General features: G+C 42.8%; 1 protein-coding gene across 2 annotated transcripts in view; it reads left to right on the forward strand.

Moving 5' to 3' along the window:
* The window catches only part of LOC112643341 (zinc finger protein 132-like), a 28,335-nt gene extending 9,406 nt beyond the window's left edge, over nucleotides 1–18,929 (forward strand). The window contains exons 2-5 of one of the 2 annotated variants that reach the window (XM_049096656.1): nucleotides 8,182–8,263; nucleotides 13,089–13,407; nucleotides 15,512–15,638; nucleotides 16,414–18,929. In XM_049096656.1, coding sequence (XP_048952613.1) covers nucleotides 13,375–13,407; nucleotides 15,512–15,638; nucleotides 16,414–17,696 — 1,443 coding nt within the window. In that variant the 5' untranslated portion in view covers nucleotides 8,182–8,263; nucleotides 13,089–13,374 and the 3' untranslated portion in view covers nucleotides 17,697–18,929. The remainder of the gene's footprint in view (nucleotides 1–8,181; nucleotides 8,264–13,088; nucleotides 13,408–15,511; nucleotides 15,639–16,413) is intronic. The other variant, XM_049096616.1, reaches the window with a different exon arrangement.
* Nucleotides 18,930–20,003: the final 1,074 nt, after the last annotated feature.

The raw sequence follows: 20,003 nt of genomic DNA on the forward strand, positions 1-20,003 counted from the left end.
GAAGCAGGCTCTGTGCAGAGAGCCTGATGTAGGACTCGATCCCGGGACTCCAGGATCACGCCATGAGAGACACACAGAGAGAGGCAGAGACGTGAGGCAGAAGCAGGCTCCTTAGGGAGCCTGATAGGGGACTTGATCCTGATCCTGGGATCACTCTCTGAGTGGAAGGCAGATGCTCTACTGCTGAGCCACCCAGGTGTCCCTCCTGGACTTTTTTTTTTTTATTGCTTTTTAGTCTATTTCACCTATTTTCACTCTGATCTTTATAATTTTTTTCATTCTACTAACTTTGGACCTTGTTTATTCTGTTTCTAGTTACCTTAGATATAAGGTTCGATAGTTTGAGATTTTTCTTGTTTCTTGAGGTAGGTTTGTATTGCTGTAAACTTCCTTCTGAGAACTGTTTTTGCTTCATATGAAAGATTTTGAACTGTTATATTTCTGTTTTCATTTGTCTCCAGCTGTTTTTCAATTTTCTCTTTGACTAATTCATTGGTTAGTCTCCATGTGTTTGTTTTTTCCCTTTTTTCCCCCCTTGTAATTGATTCCTAGTTTCATACTTTTGTGGCTGGAAAAGATACTTGATATGATTTCAGTCATCTTTAAATTTATTGAGACTTGTTTTGTAGCCTAACATATGATCTGTCTTGGAGAATGTTTCATGTGCATTTGCAAAGGTTGTGTATTATTCTGTTTCGATATAGAATGTTCTGTATATGTCTGTTAAATTTGTGTGATGTATCATTGATCAAAGTGACTATTATTGATTTTCTGTGTAGATGATTTATCAGTTGATATAAGTGAGGTATTGAAGTCCCTTTCTATTATTATTATTATATTTAAAGATTTTATTTATTCATGAGAGAGACAAAGAGAGAGGCAGAGACACAGGCAGAGGGAGAAGCAGGCTCCCTACAGGGAGCCCGATGTGGGACTCAATCCCAGGACTCTAGGATCATGCCCTGAGCCAAAGGCAGATAGATGCTCAACTGCTGAGCCACTCAGGTGTCCCAGTCCCCTTCTGTTATTGTATCCTGTTAGTTTCTCCCTCTATGTCTGCTGAATGTTTGCTTTATGTTTTTAGTTGCTCCTGTGTTGGTTGCATAGATTTTTACAATTGTTATATCTTCTTGTTGGATTAATTTCATTATAATTATGCAATGGTTTTGTCTTTATTAAAATCTTTTTTAATTAAAGTTTTTTTTTTTTTAAGATTTTATTTATTCATGAGAGACACAGAGAGAGAGTCAGAGACATAGGTAGAGAGAGAAGCAGGCTCCCTTTAGGGAGACTGATGTGGGACTCAATCTCCGAACTCCAGGATCACTCCCTGAGCCTAAGGCAGACACTCAACTGCTGAGGCACCCAGACGTCCCTATTACAATCCATGTTTTAAACTCTACTTTGTTTATTATAAGTATTGCTACCCCAACTTGTTTTTCACTTCTATTTGCATAGAATATGTTTTCCCATTCCTTCACTTTCAGTTTGTTATGTCTTTATGTCTGAAGTGAGTCTGTTGTAGGCAGCATATAGATGGGTCTTTATTTTTATTTTTTAAAAATCCATTCAGTCACCCTATGTCTTTTTATTTTTTATTTTTTTAAGATTTTATTTATTTATTCGTGAGAGACACAGAAAGAGAGAGGCAGAGACACAGGCAGAGGGAGAAGCAGGCTCCATGCAGGAAGCCCGACCCAGGACTTGATCCCAGGTCCTCAGGACCACACCCCGGGCCGAAGGTGGTGCTAAACCGCTGGGCCACCGGGGCTGCCCTCACCCTGTGTCTTTTTTTTCTTTTTTCTTTTTTTTAAATTTTTATTTATTTATGATAGTCACACAGAGAGAGAAAGAGAGAGAGAGAGGCAGAGACACAGGCAGAGGGAGAAGCAGGCTCCATGCACCAGGAGCCCGACGTGGAATTTGATCCCGGGTCTCCAGGATCGCGCCCTGGGCCAAAGGCAGGCGCCAAACCGCTGCGCCACCCAGGGATCCCCTCCCTGTGTCTTTTGATTGGAGCAATTAGTCCATTTACATTTAAAGTAATTACTGGTAAGTATGTACTTAATGCATTTTGTTGATTTTTTTTTTGTCCCCCCCTTATTTTTTTTGGTAATTTTTCTGTGCTCCTTTCTTTTGTGCTTTTGTGATTTGATGACTTTTTAGTACTGTAGGTTTCTGCTTTGTGGTTACCATGAGAATCCTATAATATCCCAAGCATGTAGTTGTCTATATTAAGTTGATGGTCACTTAAATTCAAACGAATTCTAAAAGCACTACATTTATTACTCCTCCGCCCCAGTTTATGTATATGATGTCATATTTTACATCTTTTTTGCGTGTATTACTTATTTTTGAGGTAATATTGATTTTACTGATTTTGCTACTTCGTATTCATACTAGCTTTACAAATCACTGATTCTACCTTTATTATATATTTATTTTTACCAAAGGAACTTTTTTCCTTTCATGGTTTTCTTCTAGTTATGTTTTTGTCTTTTCTGCTGAAAGAAATCCTTTTAATTTTACTGTAAAGCCAGTTTAGTGGTGATGGACTTTAACTTTTGTTTGTCTGGGAAATCTTTAATTCTTCAAAAAAAATTTTTAAAGGATTTTATTTATTTGAGAGAAGAAAGAGTATGAGCAGGGGGTGGCAGAGGGAGAAGCCAACTCCCGCTGAGCAGGGAGCCTAATGTGAGGCTTGATCCCAGGCCCTGGGATCATCATCTGAGACGAAGGCAGTTGCTTAACTGACTGAGCAATCCGGCACCCCATCTCCTTCAATTCTGAATTATAATCCTGCTGGGCAAAGTATTTCTTGGTTGTAGAGTTTTTTTCCTTTCAGTACTTTGAATATATCATGATACTACCTTCTGACCATAAATGTTTCTGCTGAAAATTCTGCTGATATGTAACTCTTAGCTTTTCTTGATTTTTTTTTTTTAAGATTTTATTTGAGCAGCGTGGGTGGCTCAGCGGTTTAGTGCCGCCTTCAGCTCAGGTTGTGGTCCTGGGATCGAGTCCCGCGTCAGGCTCCAGGGAGCCTGCTTTACCCTCTGCCTGTGTCTCTGCCTCTCTCTCTCTGTCTCTCATGAATAAATAAATAAAATCATAAAAAAAGATTTTATTTATTAACTTGAAGGTGAGGGGGAGAGATCATGAGTGGGGGTGGTGGTGGGGGAAGCAGAGGGAGAAGCAGATTCCCCATTGAGCAGGGAGCCTGATGTGAGACTCAATTCCAGGATCATGACTCATGCTGAAGGCAGGTGCTCAGCCGACTAAGCCATGCAAGTACCCTCCTTTCTTGCTTTAAGATCATCTCTTTATTTAGTGTTTTTTCTATTTTATTTTTTAAAAGATTTTATTTACTTGAGAGAGAGTGGGAGGATGAGGGAGAGAGAATCTGAAGCAGACTCCATGCTGAGCAGAGAGCCTGACTCAGGGCTTAATCCCATGACTGCAAGATGATGACCTGAGCTGAAACCAAGAGTCAGAGGTTTAACTGACTGAGTCTCTCAGGCACCCCAGGTTTTTCTCTATCTTAATTATTATGTGTCTTATGTGGATCTACTTGGGCTCATCTTGTTTGGGGCTCTCTGTGCTTCCTGGTATTGGATGTTAGTTTTCCTCTTCCCAGGTTAAGGAAGTTTTCAGTACCCATTCTTTCTTCTGAGAGTCCTGTAATGAGAATGTTGCCCCAGAGTTCCCTTAATTTATTCCAGTTTAAATAATTACTTTTTTTGTTGTACAACTTGGGTGCTTTTCACTGCCATATCTTCTACGTCACTGATCTGTTCTGCTGCAGCCTCTAGTCTGTTGATTCCTCTAGTGTAGTTTTCATTTCATTTATTGTATTCTTCATCTCTGGTTCTTTTTTATATCTTGCATCTTGTTTTTGAAGTTCTCACTGAACTCATCTACTTTTCTGTCAAGATCAGTGAGCATCTTTAGGACTGTTACTTTGAACTCTTCATCAGATAGATTGTTTCATTTAGTTCTTTTTTCTGTCCTGTTTTATTTGAAACATATTCCTCTTTCCACATTTTGTCTGACTCCTTGTTTGTTTGTATGTATTAGGTCAGCCACAGGTCCTGGTCTTGAAGGTAGTGACCCCTTATGTGGAAGGCATCCTGTGGGTCCCAGGAGTGCAGTCCCTCCAGTCACCAAAACAATTCACTCCAGGGTGTGTCTCCTGTGTATGCTTTATGAGCTCTTTTATAACTGGTCTGGGACTGCTGTGGGTATGCTGGTGGGTGGGGCTGGCTCTCAGCCCATCTCTCTGCAATGACCAGCCATGATTACTGCAAACACACTAGTGGACAGGGCTAGTCCCTGCTGTGGCTGGCTGAGAGACCATCCTGTAGCTGCTGCTGGTATGCTGGTGGGTTGGACCAGTCTCTCCTCCCAAGGGTAGAAGTTGCTTTGGAGAGATGCCTGACCCAGCTGGAGCTGCCTATGGGCTGTCGCAGGACAGGAATTGCTTTGGAAGGGTACCTGCTGGGGATGGGTAGCTTAGGTGGGGTGGGTTTGCAAAGGAATGCTAGGGTGGAGGTGCTAGCAAGATAGAGGGAGAGGGTCAGAACTGGCTGTCACAAGCATCCAGCCAGTTAGGCTGAAGGAGAACCAGAAGAATAGCCCCTACTAGCACTTCTTTTCTTTGAGAAGGCTTCTACACATCTCTGCTCCTCTGGCACATGCTCCAAAATTAGTTAATCTTCATCTATGACTCAGGTACTTTTCAAACTGCTGCCTTTTGTGTTGGGTTTCAGACTGTGTGTTATAGTATGTTGGACCTTTAAGAATGGAATCTCAGTTTCCTATAGCCTTCTGGCTTTCCCATTACCATAGTTAAGCCCTGTTGATTTTCAGTAGGAAGTATACTTCTCTCTCTCTCTGCTCCCACCTCTTGTGCATACACTCTCTGAGGGAGAGAGAGAGAACACAACTGGGGAGTTGCAGAGGGAGAAGGAGAAGCAGGTTCCCTCCCCCACCAAGCAGGGAGCCCAACATGGGGCTCATTCCCAGGACTCCAGGATCATGACCTGAGCTGAAGGCAGACGCTTAACCAACTGAGCCACCTAGGCAGCCTAACATTGACTGTTTCCCTATTCTGTATCTTTCATCCTTGTGACTTATTCATTCCATAATTGGAATAATGTGCTTCCCACTCCCCTTCACCCCTTTTGTCTATTCCTCCACAACCCTTATTTTCTTTAAGTTAAAATGATATTTGGAGATAATAGATGTATAAAGGTATACTGATAAAGAAGCGGACAGCTCTAAGTAGATATATACATTAGAAAACAAACTGGGTTTTGTTTAGTGAGAAGAGAGAGAAAAGAGAGTGTGAGCAGAAGGAGGGAGGAAGTGAGGGCGAAAGAGAGAATGAATCTTATACAGGCTCAGCACAGAGCCCAGTCTCATGACCCCCCCGACCATGACCCAAGCTAACATCAAGAGTTGGACACTCAACCAACTGAGCCACCCAGATGCCCTGAAGATAAGTTGTTTTTTTACAACATTGTTAGGTAAATGTTTTCTATTTGGTGGTTAATATGAGTTATATTGTTGAATTAATTAATTAATTGATTTTTAAGTATTTTATTTAATAAATAAAGAGAAAAAGAGGTAGAGACACAGGCAGAGGGAGAAGCAGGCCCCCATAGGCAGAGGGAGAAGCAGGTAGAGACACAGGCATAGGTAGAGACACAGGCAGAGGGAGAAGCAGGAAACCCGACATGGGACTTGATCCCAGTTCTCCAGGATCACACCCTGGGCCAAAGACGGTGCTAAACCGCTGAGCCACCTGGGCTGCCCATATTTTTTAATTTAAAATTAACTTTTCTTGGGGTGCCTGAGTGGCTCAGCCGGTTAAGCATCTGCCTTTGGCTCAGGTGATGATCTTTGGGTCCTGGGCTATAGAGCCCCACATTGGGCTCCTTGCTCAGTGGGGAGTCTGCTCCTCCCTCTCCCTTTGTCCCTCTCCCCTATTTGTGTGCACACACACATTCTCTCTCAAATTAATGAATAAAACATCTTTAAGAAAAAAAATCTTTTTGTAAAAGATTTTTATTCATGAGAGACAGGAGAGAGAGGCAGAGACAGGCAGAGGGAGAAGCAGGCTTCTCACAGGGAGCCCAATGCGGGACGCGATCCCCAATTCTTGGATCATGACCTGGGCTGAAGGCAGGCGCCCAACCACTGAGCCACCCAAGTGTCCCTAGCTTTTTAATTTTATTTTTATTTTTTAAAGATTTTATTTATTTATTCATAGAGAGAGGCAGAGGGAGAAGCAGGGAACCTGACGCAGGACTTGATCCTGGGGCTCCAGGATCACATTCCCGGCTGCAGGCAGCACCAAACCGCTGCGCCACTGGGGCTGCCCTAGCTTTTTTATTTTTAAGTAAATATAGATATATATTTATAGATCTCAGGAAATTACATAGTCTAAAAGCCCCATGTTCCCTTCACCCAGCCTCCCCAAATGATGACATATTAGATAGCTATAGATTTTACTTAGTTTTCACCATTTTTTAACTTGCATGTAGTGTTACAAAATTTTTCCCATACACAGAGATTCACTTTACCACCAATGCAATCAAGATACCAAACTGGGGATCCCTGGGTGGCGCAGCGGTTTGGCGCCTGCCTTTGGCCCAGGGCGTGATCCTGGAGACCCGGGATCGAATCCCACATCAGGCTCCCGGTGCATGGAGCCTGCTTCTCCCTCTGCCTATGTCTCTGCCTCTCTCTCCTTCTCTCTCTCTGACTATCATAAAAAAAAAAAAAAAAAAAAAAAAGATACCAAACTGGTCTGGGACCGTAAAAACTTCCTCATGCTATTTGTATTCACACTAATTCACATTCTATCTCCTCCCTATCCTCTGAAAAGCACTGATCCAGTCTCCATCTCTATAGTTCTATGAATTTATTTTCTACTAAACCTAACATGCTTGAGGTCCATCCAGGTTATTGCATGTGTCAGTTATTCACTCCTTACTGTTGAGTAGTCTTCCATTGTACAGATGTTAGAGAATTTATTCAGTTACTCATCCTTGAAGTTTCTTCCTAGTGTTGTGCTATATATAATGAGTAAAGATTTTGTGAATATAAGCTTCATTTATTTTTTTTTTAGGAATTGTATTTTAAAATACTTCATCATAAATATGCAAAAGGAATCTTTCATCCTGTTTACTCTACTTTTCCCCCCTCCTCTCTTAGATACCATTCTTTTAAGTTTTTAAAAATCTGGTATATAACCATACATTTTCCATACAATTTATCTTCCAGTGTTGAGGAAAAAGAGCTAATTACAGATGATATTCTGATACCTTTTTTAATGTGAGATGATGACCTGAAATTTAAGCAGTAGGGAAAGTTTATTGATCATATCCACAACTGCCTAATGCTCATGAGGATTTATTCAATTCCTGGTTGATAGATACTAATTTGATTCTTTGATACTAATCTTTATTAAAAGCAATCCAGTGAAGTAGCTTTGTAATTATGAAAGACTTGCTTTTATGATTATTATTAGTTGAAACAATTTGTTATGTTCACATAACAAAGAAATTTTCTGGTATAATGATAATGACCCACTATTCATTCTTTGTCACTAAATTCTTATTCAACTAAAATTAGCTTTTAATCATGTTCTCTAAATTGATAAGGTAGTTTCAACTAACTTAAGTTTGAATATTATCTTTCTCACTTAGACTAGAGTTCAGATCTTTGGAAATTCCTCACCCTTCTTTTTAGACATTCCTATGAGAGTGCCAGTTGTGTTAAGAAGCAGAAATACTGGGATGCCTGGGTGGCCCAGTGGTTTAGTGCCTGCCTTCAGCCCAGGACGTGATCCTGGAGTCCCGGGATCGAGTCCCACATAGGGCTCCCTGCATGGAGCCTGCTTCTCCCTCTGCCTATGTCTCTGCCTCTCTCTCTCTCTCTCTCTGTCTCTGTGTGTGTGTGTGTGTCTTTCATGAATAAATACAAATAAAATCTTAAAAAAAAAAAGCAGAAACATAAGTATCGGGGGAAATGTAATACATTTTCCCTGGGATATTACAGACAGATTGAGAAGCTTAGGGAGGCATAGAAAATTTACAGCATCTGTAATATCGATGTAATATGTTTGAGCCTCATGGTGTGGGCTTGACTCCACATCGTCTTTGTTCTTTACAGATACAAGCAGTGGATTCAGTACCCTCTCAGCAGTAAACTCTCTTTTTGTGAAGCCAGAGCCATATACACCATCCTGATCCTGGTGAGAATGTTTGACTCCTTTTACTCATTCACTTTTATCCTTTTGGATAACCCTGATTATGAATCCAATCTGTCGGCTCACAACCACCTGTCTTCCCTTCTGTCTTCATGTTTCTCAACATTTCCTTCCTTTGTACTCATTAGCAGTGACAAACCCATTCCTTGGTTCTGTTTTGGAGGCATAGAAAACATCTTTTTCCAAATAGAGTCTCTGGGCTCTTAAATTCCCTCCAGAACACTCAATTGTATATTTAGTAACACTTTAAAAAATATTTATAGTCTCATAAACTATGGCAGTTAATCTGCTGGGAATTTTGCATTCAGTGTTGAATAATAGTTGTAGGATACAAAAGAAACCATTGTGTAAGCACTTACTCAAAGACAGAATTTCATGAAAATGTAATGTATGGCTTTTTCAGGTTTTGGGAGTTCTGACAGTAAATATCCCGTGCCGATCTGAATTTTAAGCTAGTACCCAAAATATGTATCTTATAAACGTTGGGTGAAGGGTCAATGCATATGGACCATGGTGAATAAAAATGTCTAAATTGTCTAAGTATCATTTTTAATCTAATGCTATGAATGATAGAGAAAAGATTACATTTCTTGAGTAGGGACCTCTTTCCCTTTATACTCTTAGCAGAAGAGAGTAAAAATGTGAGAAAGCTAGAGGTTAGTTTGTGTAGTTTGATCTCAGTTCAACTTTCTGAAGGAGGGAAGATTGTCGATATTCCTCTTTTCTAAAAAGTTTCTGCTTGTATCATGTAATGTATGCTCCAGGAAAGCTTTTTTCTGCCTATGTTGATTCTTATGCCAAAGCAGCATATTTTAGTCCCATCACCAGAAACACTACAAGCACAGATTTGGTTCTAGACCACTGGAATAAAGCAAGTCAAATGAAGGTTTTGGTTTCCTAGTGCATACATAAAAATTATGTTTTTTAAAATTTTTATTTTTTAAAAAGATTTATTTATTCACGAGAGACACAGAGAGAGAGAGAGGTAGAGATAGGCAGAGAGAGAAGCAGGCTCTATGCAGGGAGCCCAATGTGGCACTCGATCCCAGGACTCCAGGATCACACCGTGGTCTGAAGGCAGGTGCCCAACTGCTTGAGCCACCCAGGTGTCCCTAAAAATTATGTTTAGTGTAGTCTTTTATGTCTAACTCCCCTTCCCCGCTTCCATATACAGACCTTAATTAAGAAATACTTTCTTTTTTTTCTTTTAAGATTTTATTTATTTATTCATGAGAGAAAGAGAGAGGCAGACTCAGTCAGGCAGAGGGAGAAGCAGGCTCCACCCAGGGAGCCCGATGTGGGACTCGATCCCGGGACTCAAGGATCACGCCCTGCCCCAAAGGCAGGCGCCAAACCGCTGAGCCACCCTGGGATCCTATTGTTACTTTTTTTACAGAAGTCTTAAATGAGGGTTAGAATCAACTTCTTCCAAACTCCCATTCATACTTTGACTCTGCCACCCATAAATGGCTGCTAGAATGGAATTTTCAGTTTAGTTTACTTCTCTGGTAAACTTAATTCTCTAGCCTTACACATTGTATTTCATAAACAATAAGACTTGAAAGTCAAAATTGCTCCTTGATCCAGGGGCTACAGAATGGATGTTGTGTTAGCATCGGCATCAGAGCTCTTGAGTGACGAGGTAGGTACACTGAGCAGTAGGTCTCAGCAGTGGACTTAAAATATTCAGTAAACCATATTATAAACAGATGCGCTGTCATCCAGGCTTTGTTTTTCCATTGATAGCTCAGGCAGGATAGATTTAGCATAATTTTTTTTAAAAAGATTTTATTTGTTTATTTATGAGAGAGAGAGAGAGAGAGAAGCAGGCTCCACACAGGGAACCTGATGTGGGACCTGATCCCGGGACTCCAGGATCATGCCCTGGGCCGAAGACAGGCGCTAACCTGCTGAGCCACCCAGGGATCCCCAGATTTAGCATAATTCATAAGAGCCCTAGGATTTTCAAAATGATAAATGAGCACTGGTCCCTAATGAGAGTCTTCCTGTCCTTTGAAGCAAGGCTTGATGTCTCTAGCTGCGAAAGTACTAGATGGTCGTCACTTTGACAGCACATTACTGAAAGTGCTAGATGGCATCTTCCAATAGAAGGCTGTTTAGTCTGCATTGAAACTGTATTGTTTAGCATAGCCACCTTCATGAATGATCTTAGCTAGATCTTCTGGATCACTTGCTGCAGCTTCTGCATCAGCACTAGCTGCTTCACCTTGTACTTTGATGATAGGGAGATGGTTTCTTTCCTTCAACCTCATGAAGCACCCTCTGCTTTCAACTTGTCTTCTGCCAACTCACCCCTCTCAGCATTCCTAGAATTGAAGAGAGTTAGGGCCTTGCTCTGGATTAGGTTTTGGCCTAAGGGAATGTTGTGGCCACTTTGATCTTCTATCCAGACTACTAAAACTTTATATCAGTAGTAAGGCTGTTTGCTTTCTTAACATTTGTGTGTTCACTGAAGTAGCACTTTTAATTCTCTTCAAAGACTTTTTGAGGGTTTTTGTGTGTGTGTGTTCACAGCTTGGCTGCTTGGCTAGCTGTTGGGCTCAAGAGGCCTAGCTAGCTTTTGGCCTATCTTGGCTTTCAACATCCCTTCCTCACCAAGCTTAATCATTTCTATCTTTTTTTTTTTCAACACAGTTTGACAAATTTATTTTTTTTAAAGGTTTGTTTGTTTATTTATTTATTTATTTATGAGAGAGAGAGAGAGAGATACACACAGGCAGAGACACAGGCAGAGGGAGAAGCAGGCTCCATGCACGGAGCCTGATGTGGGACTCAATCCCTGGTTTCTGGGTTCACATCCCGGGCTGAAGGCGGTGCTAAACCGCTAAGCCACTGGGGCTGCTCTCATTTCTATCTTTTGATTTAAACTGAAAAATTGGGGATCCCTGAGTGGTCAGCGGTTTAGCGCCTGCCTTTGGCCCAGGGCGCGATCCTGGAGTCCCGGGATCGAGTCCCACATCGGGCTCCCGGCATGGAGCCTGCCTCTCCCTCCTCCTGTGTCTCTGCCTCTCTCTCTCTCTATGTCTATCATAAATAAATAAATCTTAAAAAAAAAAAAAAGATAAAAAAAAATAAACTGAAAAATGTATTATTCTTCCTTCCACTTGAATACATAGAGGTCGTTCTTAATTTATTTTTTATTATTTTTTTTTAAAGATTCCATTTATTCATGAGAGACACACACACACACACAGAGACAGAGAGGCAGAGACACTGGCAGAGGGAGAAGCAGGCTCCATGCAGGGAGCCTGATGCGAGACTGGATCCCAGGACTCCTGGATCACGTCCTGGGCTCAAGGCGGTTGCCAAACTGCTGAGCCACCCGGGATCCCCGATAGAGGTCGTTTTAATATTAATTTTCATAATTTCAATGCTGTCGTGTCTTAGGGACTAAGGAAGCCTGAAGATGGTGCAGTCAGAACAGACACCACAGCATTTATCAATTCTAGATGGCCCTTGAAAGAGGGCTTCATTACCTGGAAATATCAAACCTGTTAATTGTTCCACAAGAGAGAGATGAGCTTTAGAGTATTTTCTAATTTAAGAGCCAAAAAAATTCTTGATGCACTTACTGTTTCTTACTCCCAATAATTTACTTGTTTGGGTAATGTTCTTTGTGCTTGTATGTATGCACACACAGACTTGTGGGAGAGCTTGTCTTTCCCAGGTGCCTCAATTTTACATAGAATCTTTGATGCCATATCATTTATATACCTGCAGATTAGCAAATCACTGTGACACAGTAAGTGTAGGTGTGCTCTTTGGCACCTCAACTCAGGAGTATGTCCCTCACAATATCTTTAATGGATATCTTCATCTGTTTAACCCCCCTAGGAGATAAGATATATGGTTTTATTTGCTCCTTTAATTCAGATGCACTCTGTAACTCCGAGCCATCTCTCCAGAAGTGAGAACTCATTTATTCTCAGTCCTTGCATGTGTATCGCTTTTACAGTGGGTTCTACGTAAAGCCATATAAGCTAGTGAGCCCAACTGATATGAGTGAATCTGGTTTGGAGCTTTACGTTTTATTTTATCTTGTTTATTTACTTTTTAAAAAGATTTTATTTATTCATAAGAGAGAGAGGCAGAGACACAGGCAGAGGGAGAAGCAGGCTACATGCAGGGAGCCTGACATGGGACTCGATCCTGGGTCTCCAGGATCATGCCCTGGGCCAAAGGCAGTGCTAAACCGCTGAACCACTTGGCCTGCCCCGAAGCTTTACATTTTATAACCTACTCTCTTAATAGCCCTACCATTTGCAAAGTTTAGAGCAAGCTCTGCACTGAGAATATGGTTTTGAAAGCTTTAGAATCACTTTCATTTTTATCAAGTGTGTCCTTGCTTCTGGCTGTGAAGCTAGAGCAGTCTCCCTCACTCTCCTTCTGTAAGTGACTATAAAACTGGACCAAATACCAGTGGCTTTCTGATGTTGGACAAAAGCACTGATTGAACAATGAGCCTTGAGAAAACAAAAATATAGGAGATGAGGTCACATTATTCCCAGTTCCCTCCAGAGGTCAGACACACTATTATGAGTGACTCTATGGAGTGCCACATCCATTTGGATTTGTAACCTTTGGAGAGCATCTGGAAGCCTGCTATTGTAAAGTCTGAATTAGCATCAGTGTTGCTAAACATTCAAGTGATCAGTTGTCGGGAACTCCCTGGAATCTGGGCACAACCTCCCAACCCCGCACTCAGAGCCAGCACAACACTTCCCAGTGCCCCTTGTGGTGCTGCTTTGCCTGTGTTCCAGAAGGTTCTGATGTGCTGCGCCCTTTGCAGAAGCCTGCAGAGCGGTAACAACTGCATTGCCCAGAGGACCCCGTGCCAAGTGACGCCATCGTGGAGCCAATGAAGGTCCAGGAGACGGGCGTTTCTGTGTGTGCCATCACATCAGAGTGGGACTTCCAGGGTCCTCGTGGCAGTTGTTTTGGCAGCTCTGGGGTCCATTTCCTGTTTGGAGGTTCCAGAGCACAGGGTCAGGACGAGGCAAGGACTGGTGCCGCTGGAGAGGAGGCATCCCTGCAGCACTGGGCTGCTCCTGGCCCCGCTCCACCCACCAAGTCTGATGGCGGCGGCCGAGCCCAGGGATCCAGCTCAGGTAAACACTTGTCTCATCTCTCTCAGGCCTTCCTGCCACCCACTTGCGGGCAGGGTGCCTGCTCCCTGCCCAGGCTCTGATGTCAGGGGGCCCTGTGTCTTGAGCGCCACTGTTGTGGCTCCAGGCTGGGGGAAACCTGGTGTCAGTTTTATGTCTACACGGTAAGCAGGGTGTGAGGCAGAGGCATGCCTGGACTCACAGGCAGAGAGGTGGTCAGAGAAGCAGTGGAGACCAGAGCTCTACTGATGAAGTACTTTTGGAAGCTACCCATAAAGGGGAGGGTGTCCAGGACCCTGGAAAGACATCCAGGTGTAGCAAAAGCCAGTAAAATGAGGTTTTCATGGGGTACAGGTACCAGTATGGCTGAGCTTTGAGTATTCAGGGAAATGCAGGTGTTCTTTCTTTATGATGGTTTGGATCTTACCTTACCAATGCTTTGTTACTGCAGCAAACACAAAGGGAAGGTTAGGGGTGGGTGCAACATAGATGTAAATTACAGCCCTGGGGATGAGAGAAAATGTTGGATTTTAAATTCCTTTTTTTTTTTTTTTTTAAATATTTTTATTTATTTATTCATGGGAGACACAGAGAGGCAGAGACCCAGGCAGAGGGAGGAGAAACAGTCTCCATGCAAGGACCACAATGTGGGACTCGATTCTGGGAATCTGGGATCATGCCCTGAGTCAAAGGCAGTCGCTCAACCGCTGAGCCACCCAGGCATCCCTAAATTCCTTTTTTAAAGTAGAACCAGATTTTCTAATGTAGGAAATAGGAGACAGGGATGACCCCTAGGGCTTTTGTCTCAGCAACCATGTTGAGTCTGACATCTTTAGAAAACAATGCAGAGCATTAGGAGGGCAGCTGGATATAAAAGTCTGTAAATTTGAGTTGGGGTTCAGCATTAGATGCATAGGTGGACCTTTGTGTCACATTAGGAAGGCAAATTCAAATGATGGAGAGAAGATTAAGAGGCCAGGAAGAAGAGGGTGTGTACTGCATAACCTCTCAAACACACGTAAGGGGTGGAAGACTTACAGAAGAGGAGACTGGAGCAGGATGTAGAGGCAAGAGGGGGCTGCTGCCTATTTGTGGCAACCTTACTTGGAACCTGGAAGATGAGCCTAATTCAAGGGCAGAGGTCATCATCTGTTAATTACTAGACCTAGTATTATGTTTACTTATTAATTCTCAATATTTAGAGATAGTGGATATTACAGTGAGGTTTTTCTTTTTTTTAAGATTTTTTTTTTTTTTTTAAATTTTTTTTAATTTATTTATGATAGTCACAGAGAGAGAGAGAGGCAGAGACACAGGCAGAGGGAGAAGCAGGCTCCATGCACCGGGAGCCCGATGTGGGATTCGATCCCGGGTCTCCAGGATCGCGCCCTGGGCCAAAGGCAGGCACCAAACCACTGTGCCACCCAGGGATCCCTTTTTTTTAAGATTTTATTTATTAAAAAAAAAAAGATTTTATTTATTGATGAGAGACACAGATAGAGTCAGAGATACAGGCAGAAGGAGAAGCAGGCTCTATGCAGGGAGCCTGACATGGGACTTGACTCAGGGCTCCAGAATCACACCCTGGGCTGAAGGTGGCGCTAAACCGCTGAGCCACGTGGGCTGCCCTAAAGTGAGGTTTTTCAGGTAGGCTCTAAATCCCATGTGATTAGTGTCCTTGAACACTGGAGACTTGAGGCTGCCCTAGGAAGTGGGGTGCTACTTGCCAAGAACTCTTGATGCCATAAAGGTATAAAAGAGGTATATGAGCTGATGGGCCCCAGATCCTTGGTATTAGGGACTTAGGAACAGTGGTTGAGGCTATGTTTTATGATACCTGGTAGATACACTGTGGAGGATTTCAGGGAAATTGCATGGTTGGGGACTGGCCATGAACTTAAGATTCTATCTGCCCACCTGCCTGTTGTTGCAGAGGGCTGGACATAGTCATTACTGGCACCAGGGCTTGGTATATCCTTTGAGTTGGGTGCCCTGGGAGGAGGAGGAACATGGGATAGATTGGGGTGGGGTGGGATGCGGGGGGGACTGGAATGTGGGTCCTATGGAGAAGGGATGTTTGTGGTTTCATCTCTCCCCATCATGGCAGGGTAGTGTGACCTTTGAAGATGTGGTTGTATACTTTTCCTGGGAAGAGTGGGGTCTCCTTGATGAGACTCAGAGATGCCTATACCATGATGTGATGCTGGAGAACTTTGCACTTGTGATCTCACTGGGTAAGACCCTCATGCCCACCCCAGTGCCCTGGGCTAGACTCTGCTCTTTTTGTCACATTTGGATTGTGGTCACTGCCATCACTAGGTCTAGGCTCAGCACTTGCCCTCTGGTTGAGCCTGCAAACCCCCCATGAGCCTGATGGATCAGCCTCCAGCACTCTTATCCAGATCCATGGCACTTTCCCAGGTTTTCTTCCTCCTCACCTGGAGGCCCAGGGGCTATTTTTAGATGTTCCTCTGTGGGTCTTCATATAGTATTTATTTGTGTTTCCTCTCCTGGGTCGTATGCAGAATTGCTCTGGGGCATGGCCAGTCCTCTGCCTGTCCTGTCGTTGTGTCATCCAAATCCCAGTTAATTCAACTGTGGTTTAGAGGAGTCAAGAACCCCTCACAGGATGGCCTACCAGTGTGTTGATGCCAGTGCCCACCCCTCCTTTCTACCTTTCTTTCCTTCTGCCTCAGTTTTTGATCCCTAATCAGTTGCAACTAGATATTCCTGGGCCTGGACCTAAACTTACATACAGCCCCAGTGAAGACCATTGGCAGAGGAATGAATTGGAGACCCTGCTTCTTCCTATGGGGCCTCCCCAAGTCTTGTGACTTTAGAGTTCCAGGACTACAGCCCTTTGATCAGCCTAACCCCAACACCCTCTTCTTGAAAACAAATGCAGTGACCTATTATTTAGTGTACCCAGCAGATGTTTATGATGAGGTCAGCTCCTTCCCCCAAAGATAATATAATATGCACATCACACTGGCATTTCTGTATTTCCAGGTTGTTGGTATGGAATGGAGGATGAGGCGGCAGTTTCTGTGCAACGAATGTCACTGGGCAAGACTTCAAGTCCAGATCCATCCATTTGGAAAGCTCAGCCCTGTGAGAAGTGTGTCTTGCTTGGGAGAGACATTTTGTACCTGGCTGAGGACCAAGAATCACATCATGGGCAGAAATCGTACACCTGTGAGGCATGTGGGAAACAGTTGTGGTTCAGTGCGAATCTTCGCCAGCACCAGAAGCACAATGAAGAGAAGCCATTCAGATGGGACATGGAGTTTGTGACAAGCTACAAATTGCATGTGTCAGGGAAGCCTTTCCCCTGTGGGGAAATTGGGAAGGACTTCCTGGCCATATTGAGTCTTCTCCAGCATCAGGCCACCCTCAAAGGGGCCAAACCGCCCAGCAGCTTTGAACATGGGGAGTCCTTTCATGGTAGGAAAAGTCCTCACACATGCAGTGACACTGGGAAATCATTCAGCTATGAACATAAACTTTTCCAGCCTCAGCAACTTCACACTAGAGAAAGTTATCATGACTGGGATGACTGTGAGAAACCTTTTAACCAAAGCTCCATCCTTAGTAATTGTCAGAGAGCTTACCCAGGAACAAGGTCTTATGAGTGTAACGAATGTGGGAAATCCTTTAGCCAAAGCTACAACCTCATTCAACACCACAGAATTCACACTGGTGCAAGGCCTTATAAATGCAGCGAATGTGGAAAAGCCTTCAGCTTCAAATTCAGACTTGTCCAGCACCTGCAGATTCACACTAGAGTGAGGCCTTATGCATGTGGTGAATGTGGGAAAGCCTTTAGCTACAGCTCTACTCTCATTAAACACCAGAGGGTTCACACAAGAGAAAAGCCTTACAAGTGTGGTGAGTGTGGGAATTCCTTCAGCCAAAGCTCCAACCTCATTCAACACCAGAAAATTCACAGTGGAGCAAGGCCCTATAAATGCAATGAATGTGCAAAATCCTTCAGCTACAAATGCAAACTGGTTCAGCACCTGCGCATTCACACCGGAGAAAGGCCTTATGAGTGTGGGGAATGTGGGAAATCCTTTAGCCACAGGTCCACTCTCAATCAACACCAGAGAATTCACACTGGAGCCAGACCTTATAAGTGCAATGAGTGTGAGAAATCCTTTAGCCAAAAGTCCAACCTTATCCAGCACCGGAGAGTCCACACAGGAGAAAAGCCTTACGAGTGTGGGGAATGTGGGAAATCCTTCAGCCAAAGCTCCCACATCATTCAACACCGAAAACTTCATACCAGATAACCTTGTGAATGCAATGAGTGTGGCAAAATGTTCATAACCCAGGTCTGTGTTACATATGTGCAGCACATATAGGTGGAAAACCTTCATCTACAGGCCTAACCTGGTTGGGTACCAGAAGACCCTGCACAGAATGTGGTATATTTCATAGAGCAAGACTCACTGTGAGGGAGCCATCTCCTGGAAATTGAACATCACATCTATGAACATCCAACACTGGCAGATTCCCCAAGACTTGTAGGTTTATGGGCAAGCTTTCTGGAGCCCTGCATAGCCCTCTGCTCTGCCAGGTTCCTCAGTGGGTGTAGTAGTCAAGGGAGGTGTTCTCTCTTGACCATCATGAATGATTGGGGATGGGGGTTACACAGCAATTTCTTTCTTCCTCATTAGGGTTCTGACCCAGTTTTGACAAAGCTAAGGGGTTGATAATACTTTTTACCTTCCAGGCCTAGAGTGCCATGAGAACAGTATATTTCTCTTAAGACCACCTTTAGAGCTCCTAGGGGAGTGGTTCTTTTTCTCCAGGGCTGTCAAATGTTGAGCACTATTGTGGGGGAGCTATTCCCCAAATACTGCAAAGAAATCATGTGCCTTCGTGTGTAGGTTCACTTTTCTGGTGTTATTGTTTGTAAGACTACTTATAGGGGCCAGGTGATGTGTACAGAAATAGGACTGCAGGAAGTGATGTATTTGTCTACTGAAACTTGCATCCCCAGGTGTTCCAGTGACCATGCCTGTGGTTCAGTTTATACACTCCACGTGCATGTTCTTTCTGTAGCTGAGGAACTTGAGGCCATTGTCAATCTTATTTTTCTAGTCTGTCTCAAGGATATTACTGCACGGGCAAGAAAATGGCAATAGGATAGAGATAAAAATCCTGTTGGTGGGGCCTTGCAGCTTTTTGATCAGCTGCAGACCCAAATAGAAATTATCTTGAAATTTTCAGTGATGCAGGGCATTGGACTCCTTGTGCAAAAATAAAATAAAATAAAATAAAATAAAATAAAATAAAATAAAATAAAATAAAATAAAATAAAATAAAATAAAATAAATTGGGGGACCCAAGACCTCTATTTGATTTTTAAGTAAAGCTTTATTGAGGTTAATTAACATGCTGTAAAACTGCACATATTTAAAGTTGTATACAAAACTGGAGATGGTAAATCTATATAAACTCCTTTTCCTTGTGCCCTTTAAAAAACTTCTCCCCTACAGTAAATTATTTTGTATTTTTTACATTAGACTCAAATGTTTATTTTTTTTAACTGTGGTTTCCTTTACACTGAGTAATTATTTTGAAAGAACCAAGATGTTTTTACTCATCCTACTACTAATCTATGCTGCTCACTCACCACAAATAAAACTTCAAATATATATATAACAACCCTCCCCCATGAATCCTTCCCCCATGTAGTCATTGTCTTTCCCTTACTGTATTACCCTGTAGCCCCTTTAACCACTTAGAAATCACTCTTGATTTTTACAAATGTGTGATGGATATAAACTTTGGAGACTTCTCTAAAGTGAATGTTGCTGCTAAAAATGCTGCTTTGTGTAGGGTAAAAAGTTGAAAAACTGTCTTATCCCCAGACCCATGAAATGGCAGATTTGTAAGTATATATAAGGAAAAAAAACAAAAAAACCCCACACTACAATATGCAAACTGGGGAATCCATACCACATTCACTGCTCCCTTTCCCCAATTTGTAGACATTTTGGTAGCATTTCTAAAACTAACACCACTGCCCCAAGATTGTGGCTGAAACACCAAGACAGATCTCACTCAGAAATCCTACACAGATGGGACACCTGAGTGGCCCAGATGTTGAATGCCTGCCTTCATGCCCAGGGCATGACCCTGGAGTCTCAGGATCAAGCCCTGCATCGGGCTCCCTGCATGGAGCCTGCTTCTCTCTGTGTGTCTCTCATGAATAAATAAGTAAAATCTTAAAAAAAAAAAAAAGCCCCAGCTCACTGCACGATATGAAGATGATAGCACACCCTAGAATTTGGTTCCTAGTTTAGACCCTGAGCAGGAAATTCTGCGTTTGTCTAACCTCATCGTTCAACAGCATGAGTGTTATATTATCGCCTTCAACTTATAAAAGGCTAAGCTTTCTTTGGTTTCCAACAGCACCAAGGAACAGGGACACCTGGCCCTTTTGGGGCCAAAGAAGTCTATTTGCTTATTTTTTAAGTTACTAAAAAAGATCCATTGGGCCAGCAGCAAACATTGATCTACACCCCCTTTTTTCCTCGCTGAAATTTACCCTGTAAAGAGTAAAACCTACCAACCTACCACACTCCATT

Source organism: Canis lupus, chromosome 1 (genome assembly GCF_003254725.2).
Source record: "Canis lupus dingo isolate Sandy chromosome 1, ASM325472v2, whole genome shotgun sequence".
NCBI classification, from domain to species: Eukaryota; Metazoa; Chordata; class Mammalia; order Carnivora; family Canidae; genus Canis; species Canis lupus.